At 40.2% G+C, this 10,895-nt stretch overlaps 1 protein-coding gene across 1 annotated transcript in view; it reads left to right on the forward strand.

Annotated features, from left to right (window-relative positions):
- The window catches only part of LOC109053307 (peroxisomal succinyl-coenzyme A thioesterase-like), a 32,965-nt gene extending 22,314 nt beyond the window's left edge, over window positions 1-10,651 (forward strand). The window contains exons 10-11 of the mRNA XM_042722644.1: window positions 9,376-9,517; window positions 9,652-10,651. Of these exons, the coding sequence (XP_042578578.1) occupies window positions 9,376-9,517; window positions 9,652-9,776 (267 nt within the window). The 3' untranslated portion in view covers window positions 9,777-10,651. The remainder of the gene's footprint in view (window positions 1-9,375; window positions 9,518-9,651) is intronic.
- Window positions 10,652-10,895: the final 244 nt, after the last annotated feature.

Genomic DNA, 10,895 nt, shown 5'->3' on the forward strand with positions numbered 1-10,895 from the left:
TAATTAATAGACCGTGATTATAAATACTATAGTGTTTCGTTGAGGAATCAATCATTCACGTAGTTTAATTTTTAAATGAAAACACAACACTCTCATTTATCATCACAATGGCGTAAATACAATCATAAAGTCAAACCTTTATTGGCATAATTGTCAGGCATTTATTTGCAAAATATATGGTAGGCTAGCAAATACTAGCATAATTATACAAAACGTTAACTAAGTAAAGCAATACACAAATTGAAAGGGAAAATAAGCATACATAACAATAAATATAAAAATATAGCTCTCACGCTACCACAAGATAATATGACGTTTCCCACAAATTCCTGCAGGTACATAGCATGACAAAGTACACAGTACTTGTTCCGTATCTCAGGGAACCGAGGTTACATTAGTAACAGAGTACGTTCCCTATCGATACTTTACTCATACTGCATCTGTTTAAGACACTTTGGGGAACCAGTACAATCCTGCCGTGCTATGCTAATGAACGACTAATACTTGAAGTTTTCTAAAGCCCCCAAGGGGGCCCAGAGGGATCAAGTATTTTGTAGGGAATCCCCGTAAAAGGCAGCCTTGTATAATCATCCCGAAATAATTCAGTACAGCCTCGGAAATCACTGACGGCCAAGAACATACATGAAGGAGGCAAACGCCGGAAAAGCTTGGCATCCATGCCTGTGCTGGGCTGTGCAAATGGCAAGGGGTGGGGTTGACGTACAAGCCCGACAGCTCCTCCGCATCTGAAGCCTCCAACGACATGCTGTCGTCCATGGCATCACACTTGCTGCCTTCAAATGAGACCAGATTGTTTGCAGCCGCAGAGGGACGCTGGTCTGGGAGGGAGAAGTGGACTGGAGAAACCTCTCTAAGCGGAGAGAGTGAGGCACACGGGGGTTCAGCCTGCATGGGCTCACTCGTCACTGAGAGCCAATTCCTCTGCCCTGCTGCTTTTTCCTCACAGGCTCCAGAGAGGAAGAAAGCAGGAGGGCACGAGAGGTGGAGTCGCTCTCTGAAAAGAAAGCTTTTAGTGAGTGAAGAGAAGCGAGACTCATATCATCGCAATGAGAACATTCCGTCTCAATGACTGCTGCTTCAGCGTGGGTGGCGCCCAAGCATGAAAAACACTCGCCATGACCGTCAGCGGCGTGCAGGATTCGTGACAGTAACAGCACGGCATTTGAAACAACGCCGACATTTTGCTCTGAAATTTGCTCTTTTATATTTCCGGATAGTGGCAGGGAACCAGAGACCATCACTGCTGCAGGCGCGAGGGCAGCGTGAAGCGGCAAGAATTACGGCAGAAAGGGATCTCTCACTCCGCTGCGATGCTTGATCACGGCGAAGGCTTCATGGTCTCGTAGAGCGAAGATCTAGTACTTGTCGCTGAAGGAGAATAATCTGATGATCCTATGGCGATATGGCGCTTATATAGCCAGATGACCCTCCCCATTCTGCCGGGCTTTACCGCCATAGGCTTCTGCAGCTCCACTGCCGAGCCATTGGTTTGTTTTTTATTCACTGCACGAACCAATGGCTGTGCAGTTACACTGCATTATTGAAAGGCTTCAGTCATCGGAGAAAAAGGATTTTTCTCCAAAGCGTCTCAAACAGACACAGTATGAGTGAAGTATCGATAGGGACCTGCTATTTGGATGCAGTTTTTGGTTTGCATATTATTGCCACCACACCTAGCTATTGAAAACACTGGATTATATAGATATGATTGAATTATTATTTTAAATACTATTTTAAAACATCAAGATGACAGAGTGGACTAGCACATGACGGGGTGGACACAAAGCAAAACACACAAAGCATGACAAAATATAACAGTGAGACATTTATTCAACTTCGGAAAAAAAATAAAAATAATAATAATAATATAAGAATAATAAATAATATACAGGTGCCTCTCAATAAATTAGAATATTGTGGAAAAGTTAATTTATTTCAGTAATTCAACTCAAATTGTGAAACTCGTGTATTAAATAAATTCAATGCACACAGACTGAAGTATGTTAAGTCTTTGGTTCTTTTAATTGTGATGATTTTGACTCACATTTATCAAAAACCCACCAATTTACTATCTAAATAAAAATAAATAAATAAATAAATAAATAAATAAACATTTTCAGTAAATTGTTGGCCTTCTGGAAAGTATGTTGATTTACTGTACATGTACTCAATACTTTATAGGGGCTCCTTTTGCTTTAATTACTGCCTCAATTCGGCGTGGCATGGAGGTGATCAGTTTGTGGCACTGATGAGGTTTTATGGAAGCCCAGGTTTCTTTGACAGTGGCCTTCAGCTAATCTGCATTTTTTTGGTCTCTTGTTTCTCAATTTCCTCTTGACAATACCCCATAGATTCTCTATGGGGATCAGGTCTGGTGAGTTTGCTGGCCAGTCAAGCACACCAACACCATGGTCATTTAACCAACTTTTGGTGCTTTTGGCAGTGTGGGCAGGTGCCAAATCCTGCTGGAAAATGAAATCAGCATCTTCAAAAAGCTGGTCAGCAGAAGGAAGCATGAAGTGATCCAAAATTTCTTGATAAACGGGTGCAGTGACTTTGGTTTTCACAAAAACACAATGGACCAACACCAGCAGATGACATTGCACCCCCCAAATCATCACAGACTGTGGAAACTTAACACTGGACTTCAAGCAACTTGGGGTATGAACTTCTCCACCCTTCCTCCAGACTCTTGAACCTTGGTTTCCAAATGAAATACAAAACTTGCTCTGATCTGAAAAGAGGACTTTGGACCACTGGGCAACAGTCCAGTTCTTCTTCTCCTTAGCCCATGTAAGACGCCTCTGACGTTGTCTGTGGTTCAGGAGTGGCTTAACAAGAGGAATATGACAACTGTAGCCAAATTCCTTGACACGGCTGTGTGTGATGGCTTTTGATGCCTTGACCCCAGCCTCAATCCATACCTTGTGTAGTTCACTCAAATTCTTGAATCGATTTTGCTTGACAATCCTCATAAGGCTGCGGTTCTCTCGGTTGGTTGTGCATCTTTTTCTTCCACACTTTTTCCTTCCACTCAACTTTCTGTTAACATGCTTGGATACAGCACTGTGTGAACAGCCAGCTTCTTTGGCAATGAATGTTTTGTGGCTTACCCTCCTTGTGAAGGGTGTCAATGATTGTCTTCTGGACAACTGTCAGACCAGCAGTCTTCCCCATGATTGTGTAGCCTAGTGAACCCAACTGAGAGACCATTTTGACGCCTCAGGAAACCTTTGCAGGTGTTTTGAGTTGATAAGCTGATTGGCATGTCACCATATTCTAATTTGTCGAAATTGTGAATTGGTGGGTTTTTGTTAAATGTGAGCCAAAATCATCACAATTAAAAGAACCAAAGACTTAAATACTTCAGTCTGTATGCATTGAATTTATTTCATACACAAGTTTCACAATTTGAGTTGAATTACTGAAATAAATGAACTTTTCCACAACATTCCATTTTATTGAGATGCACCTGTACATTCACAATCACACTGACAGAAAACCTGTTTTCCTGATGTCACTAAAGGGGATAGGCTTTTCTTAAAGGGACAGATTCCCCAATATGACAGGGTGGACAACCATTCAAGTGACATGGACAAACTCTCCTTTTTTTTAAAATAAAAATATTGTTTTTATTACCAAATGATTAATACACTCAAATGAAGTAATCTCTTGTTTAACTTAATATTAATCTGAGAACCAAATTTTGGAATTTTATGATTTGACTATATTATACTCTCATTCAAATTTAATGTGCAGTGCATGGGACATAGCAAAATAACACGCATCCTCTTACACAAAACTAAAAAAAAAAATATTCTAGAAAATATATCTAAAGAGCAAAGTAATGCATTTCTTATGAATATAAAAACCTTTGTCTGTTTTTCAGCAACTGTTATGTAAGGGGTCGGGGTCCTGATCACCCTGTCAGAGTTTTTTCTGAGAGAACAACCGGCTGGATGTACATTATTGCACTTATTACACGGCTACTTGCCACATAAGTAAATAATTAGATGCGAAATATTGATTTGAGTTGAAATATTTGAATGCAAAGCTTTCGTGAAGACAGCAGTTATGAGCAAGTGGCAAATTCTAACTAGACGGACATATAAGGGAAACGGTGCAGTCAAACCACTTATTACACAATATTTCACCACAAAAATAATTAAGGCAATAAAAGAATTAAGACGAAAATGTTTTAAAATCTTACTAATTTGTTAGTTATTATATAATCCATTACAGCGTACAAAACAATCGTAGCAAAATGGCAGCAGGTGCGTTTGTATGAAACAATGACATAATTAAATAATTGTACACCATTTTGAATCAAGTTTTAATATTTTATAGCTAAACAAATGCAAAGCTTCCACCAAGAAAAAATAGTACAAGCAAGAGTACAGAGCCTGGGTTATTATCTTTTAACAGTTGTTATCTAGGGATAACATACAGTGCCCTCCGTAAGTATTGGAACAGTAAAGACAAAATTGCTTTCTCTGCTGTGGAGTTAAGACATTTGCAAATATAATTAAAAGATGTATATGCGACAAAACTACAGAATGTCACATTTTGTTATTAGGTCTTTCGACACATACATGTTTTACAACATAAAAAGGACAGCACTTTCAGAGTTCATCCCACTATTTGAAGTGAGCATAAGTATTGGAACAGCTGAATTTAAGGCATATATAAAAGATCAAAAGCTAATATTTAGTTGCAGATCCCTTGCATGCAATCAGAGCAGTGAGTCTGCAACCCATAGACATCACCAGACTCTTGGTCTTATGCTGTGAAATGCTTTCCCCAGCCTTTAATGCAGCCAATTCCAACTGTTGCTTGTTTTGAGGAGTTTCTGTGTTTAGTCTCCTCTTCAGCTGGTGAAATTAATGTTCAATCAGATTTAAATCTGAAGATTGATTTGTGCAATCTAAGACTTTACATTTCTTTGCCCTGATAAAGTCCTTAACTGAACTGGCAGGGTGTTTTGGGTCACTGTCCAGATCCAATATGAAGTGCTTTCTAATGAGTTTGGTGGCATTTTCTTGAATATTGGTAGCCAATATGATTTTGTATCCTAAGGTTGTATGCTTAGGATCATATGCAGTTCCTTTTTTTCTCCAAACGTTTGCTTTCCAATCACTTAGAAAAAGGTTAATCTTTGTCTCATTGGTCCATTAACTCCGTTCCAAAACCCTGCTGGCTCACCTTTGTGAAGAACCTTACCTTTATATTTTTGGTGCTAATCAGAGGTTTGCATCTTGCTGTGTAGCTTCTGTAATTCTGTGTCAAATTCTCCTGCGGACTGTAGATTGACAGAGCATCACCCCAGCTTTCTGGAGGTTGTTGGTGATTTTACAGACATGCATTTTAGGGCTCATTTTCACATCTTCTATGATTTTTCTGTTATCAACTACTGTTGTTTTACTCAGCCGATCAGGTCATCGTTGGTTGCTGATGTCGCCGGTAGTTTCCAAACTCTTGATTTCTCCATGCCCTTTGTTTTTCCTATAGTTCTAATTGACTTCCTCTTTTCTTTTAGCATCCAAATTGTTAAAAGAATAATGAAAATGCTGGACATCTCATACTCTCCCAGAATATTTGGAGTCTGAGCGGCACTCCCCGGCCGAAGGCTTCTAAGCAGAATGCTGATCTGTCGACCATCATTCTCGCTAGATAGTCTTTGACTAAAACTTCCTGACTCCAATGGCCCAGGACTTCTGAGGGCGGGTCCCTCTGGGGAAGAGTGGTGTACACCTCATCATATAGTGCCCGTCTCTCCTCAGTGCCATCAGGAGACCAGGCTGTCAACCTCCTAGGAGGTCTCCAGAGTGACTAGATCGGCCGTTTCCTGTCAAACCTCTGCTTCAGGGCACCATACTAGCCGCTCCAAGTAGACCAGAGGTCAGTCTTTAGAGACTGATTAGCTTAGTAGACTATCTGGCAGAGTGTAAGTTTCTGCCAAATGCATCTCAATGGGTCCTTCACACTTTAGAAAGAGGCTACAAGATTCAAGGTCTTGTCCACCTCGTTTCTACGGGGTGTTTCCCACTGGTGGGCCCCGAGCAGGCTCTGGTCACAGAACACGAAGTAAATACTCTCCTGAGGAAGGAGACCATCAAGGTGGTCCCTGCTCTTGACAGAGAGTTAGGGTTCTACAGCCGTTACCTCATCGTTTAGAAGAAGGATGGAGCGTTGTGTCCCTTTCTAGATCTTCGTCAGCTGAACCAAGCCGTTATATGCCACTGGTTCAGAATGCTGACATTCAATCAGGTCATGTCTCAATCAAGTCCCAGGACTGGTTTGTCACTATAGATCTGAAAGATGCATACTTCCCATCCTTCCTCAACACAGGAAGTTCCTGAGGTTCGCTTTTGGGCGCAAAGCTTACCAATGCCGGGTTCTTTCTTTCGGCGCGAGCATTGCCAGGTCTCCTCTCGCTATGGAGTGCTGAGGCCTCCGCTCGCTAGAGCTCTGCTAAGACAGCATCTGTGAGTTGTAGGCTCTACATGAGACTCCTTACAAGAAGTCCTGAGCTTGGGGTGTAGTTGGGTCTCCTCTCATTTGAGAGAGTCATAATGCTGAGGCCTCCACTCCTAGAGCTCAACCATTTACTGCACTCTCACCACAGACTTTCACCAAGTGTGTGGATGCTGCTCTGGGTCCTCTGTGACTCCAGGGTATTCACATACTGAACCATGTCAACAATTGGTTGATATTAGCTCGTTCAGAGCATTTGGCAGCTCGACATCGAGATGTCATTCTTGCCCACATGGAAAAACTGGGGTTGCAACTGAACGCAAAGGTAAGTGTACTTCCCCATTACAGGGAACACTTATCTTGGTGTGGTGTGGGATTCAGATTGAATCGATCCTCGCAGCAGTAAAGAGAGTGAGAGAAGGCCAGTCACTCACTGTGAAACAGTTCCAAAAACTGTTGGGTCTGATGGCAGCTGCATCCAACGTGATACCTTTTGGCCTGCTGTACATGAGACCCTTGCAGTAGTGGCTCAGGACCAAAGGGTTTTCCCCGATGGGCAACCCACTTCACATGATCAAGATCACATGGTGCTGCTTTGGCGTCTTAGATATGTGGAAGAATCCTTGGTTCCTATCTCAGGGCCCGGTGCTTGGGACTCCTTGTCATTGCACAATGCTTACATCAGATGCCTCCCTTACCATTTGGGGAGTGGTCATGAGTGGCAGCTCAGCCCAGGGTCTGTGGAGTGGCCGCCACCTCATTTGCCACATCAGCTGCCTGGAGATGCTGGCCATGTTTCATGCATTGACCTAAGAGGCCACCATGTGTTGGTGCGCACCAACAACACAGCGGTGGTCTCTTACATCAACCACCAGGTCGGTCTGTGTTCATGCCCCCTTTACAGGGTGATGCACCAGATCCTTGTGTGGGCCCTAGGGAAACTCCTCTCCTTGAGAGCCGTACATATCCCAGGGCTTCTCAATCGGGAGCAGACATCTTGTCGAGGCAGGGACAGAGGCCTGGGGATGGAGCTCATCTGGAGAGTGTTTGGACAGGCACAGATGTACCTGTTTGCAACTCAAGAGACTTTACACTGTTCCTTCTGGTTCTCTGTCACTCACCCAGCTCCTCTTGGACTGGATGTTATGGTTCAGACTTGGTCAAGGCTTTCTCTGTACACCTTCCCCCGATTGCTCTGCCCCCGGGAGTTCTGGAGAGAGTGCACCAGGACAGGGAGCCCAGTTCTGGCCAGGCCGAGTATGATTCTGTGATCTAATTTCCCTTCTTGACGGCTCTCCATGGGAGATACCCATCAGAAGGGATCTCCTCTCTCAGGCAGGGCCTTCCTACTGCCTGGAGTTTTTTTGAACTGTGGGTGTGGCCAACTCATGTATAGATTGGCTTTGATCGGCGCTTGTTTTTGCCAATTGAATTTTTTGAATCAGCCTTTTGGAATATCTGACAGATAGTGGACACATAGTTGCAAATTAATGAGAATTAGTTGACATGTAGTTGGAAAGTTACTTATAGTTAATAGAATGTCTAGGGTGGATTATTAAAATAAAGTGTAACTGATAAATTGAGAAATAAGTGACGTTGTGCATGTGTATTTTGTGTTCAGTCTATAGATATGTGTGCTGGCATGTAGTGTTTCTTAACAAAGTGACATTGCCAACTACTAGCCTGACATAAATAATACAGTGTTTTTAGTCATTTTCACAGATCAGTATGAACGGGGATCAAAATCATTCTGACAACATTGTCATAATCAAGGACAGGAACTATTTGTTTTTAAGTTTATTTAAAGGTATCATGAACTGACTTTTTATTATTTTGCACCGTTTTCTGAGGTCTACTTATAATGAAATCAAGATTTTTACATCAAAAAACATCATAATTTAGAAGTAACAGGCCATTGTCTGTCCTGTTTTTGACCCCCCTCATCAGAACACTGTTTGAATAGGCGTGGCAGATTGTAGACTACGAAGTAAATGCCCACTGCTATGACTGGCTAACATTTGTGTATGTTTGACAGATGGACGCATAAATACTCAGTAAATATCAAACGATCTGTAAAAACAGACAAAGGAAAATTACTGTTGGAACCAATATAGTCGGCACAGCATCGTATTTTAATTTCAATCTTTCTGAAAATCCTGTCAAACTTTTTTGTAAACAACGCTGCACTAAAAAAAAAGTGAACAAAGAACCAAGTTATCACTGATGCGGTCTGGAACTTTATTAAAAATAAAGTTAATTCACTCTTTCCTAAAGTTGGGATCAGAAGGAAGACAACCCTTACCAAAAAGTAGTATACGTCAAGTTTTTTTTTAAAGTATACTTAAGTATAGTTCAAGTATATTTAGACTTTTTGTAAGTATAAGTCAAGTATACTTAAATGTCATTTTAAGTATATTTCTGAGAAGTACATAAAGCCCATTTCTGAGAAGTACATAAAAAGTAAACTAAAAGCATACTTTCCTATTTTTAGTTTAAAAGAAGTATACTAATAGCACACTTGAATAACCTTCTTTTTCGTAAGGGAATGCAAAGACTGTTTTTCCACAGCTTGGCACTGTACAGTATCTTGTTGTCTTCAGAGCTATCTTTATCATTTGATTTCTGCGCAGATCTACGTGTTTGCCTCTCTCGGTATTAATACACTGCATGCACAAATCGGTGGGTGGGACTAAACAGGCAGTGATGTAGAAGCAGGCACTGATCTTCTGCGGAGGCGGGGCTTATCCACACTTGCATATATGTCAAAATATCAAGGGAATTTTGGTTTCTCAGTTCATGACACCTTTAAAAAAAAAAATGAAATGATGAAATGTATTCTCACCAATGATTTAATATTGACTATTGACCTTTTAAACCCAGATGGCAATGATGATGGAGAAAGCAGGAAATCGACACTTGCTGGAAATCCTGATGTATCCTGATACAGGTCATCTTATTGAACCTCCGTACTCACCTCACTTCCGTGCAACTAACTATAAACTAGAGTGGAAAAATGAGAGAAGTATGAATGCATGATCTACTCTCAATTCTTCTTGTTGTTTATAAGCCCACTCAACGTCAATTCTAATTTTAATGTTTAGATTTGATTTGTGGTTGTGTTTTACTTGTGAATTTGTGTTGTTATTGTTGCTGCAGTTGTCATGCTGTGGGGTGGACAAACCAAACCGCACGCGTACGCACAAGAGGACGCATGGAAGAAGATATTAGCATTTCTGTGGCAGCACCTGTCAGCACCTGTCAGCACCGTGACTTCATTTTAAGCGTCACCCATTTAAATGTAACCATTTTAAATCTCTGGTTTATTTTTAAATGATGACATTATGATTCTGGAAGTTCTGTTGACAGCCATCTTGAGAAGGAGAAAGGTTTAATTTTAAAATTTTGTTGTGAGATACTTTTAAAGATTTTATTTCAGAGTTTAATTTCAGTGTAACTTCTTCCAAGTGATGAATGAACAGCAGAATGTTGATACAATCACCCATTTATCCATGTTTATGCTACTGTGTCCATATCACCAAATAATAAGTAATCATTAAAAAAACAATAATGAAACTAATTGACAATGAATTTGATTATCTTTAAATGGACTATGGATTAATTGCATGGAAAACATCTGCCAGACACAGCAGTCTTCAGTGCTTCAAATCTGAAATGATGCCAGGATGTACTGTAATACGTTTCTGAAGTTTTTAATCTATAAAAAGGGTTTATGCTATATGTAATACTTCTTTTACTTCAGTAAAAAAAAAAAAAAAAAACTGGAGACTTTGGTGACATCTGGTGGCTAATGATGGTATAAAAAGATCAAAGTATCAAAAAATATCAATAGCTAGTTGTTGGCAGTAGTTTTTAATGGCTTTTTCCTTTGTGGGTGTGCATGCACGTGTGTGTATATGTGTGTGAGAGAGATAAAGAGTGTTATTGTTTGACACTGAGAATGTTGTACAGTCTCACCCCTTCATTAATATGTGTGTTGATCTGCACTGTGTTGGATTTATTGGACAAATAATATATATTTTTTAATTTTAGTATTTCCCATTTATTTCCTATGGAAGAAACCTAGCAGGCTTTCTTTTCTTTATTTTTTAAACCACTTAACTGTTGAATCAAGTCCTCTATTTTTTTTTGTGTGTGTGTTCAGGTGGCAAACTTAGGAAAAGTAGCCAAGTATTGAACCACTCAGATTAAGGAAACTATATATATACACAGACTGTGTATATATATATATATATATATATATATATATATATATATATATATATATATATATATATATATATATATATATACAGACTGTGTATATATATATATATATATACACACAGACTGATAGACTCCATGCCACGCCTCATTGCTGCAGTAATTCAGGCAAAAGGAGC

Source organism: Cyprinus carpio, chromosome B4, assembly GCF_018340385.1.
Source record: "Cyprinus carpio isolate SPL01 chromosome B4, ASM1834038v1, whole genome shotgun sequence".
In the NCBI taxonomy this organism is placed as follows: Eukaryota; Metazoa; Chordata; class Actinopteri; order Cypriniformes; family Cyprinidae; genus Cyprinus; species Cyprinus carpio.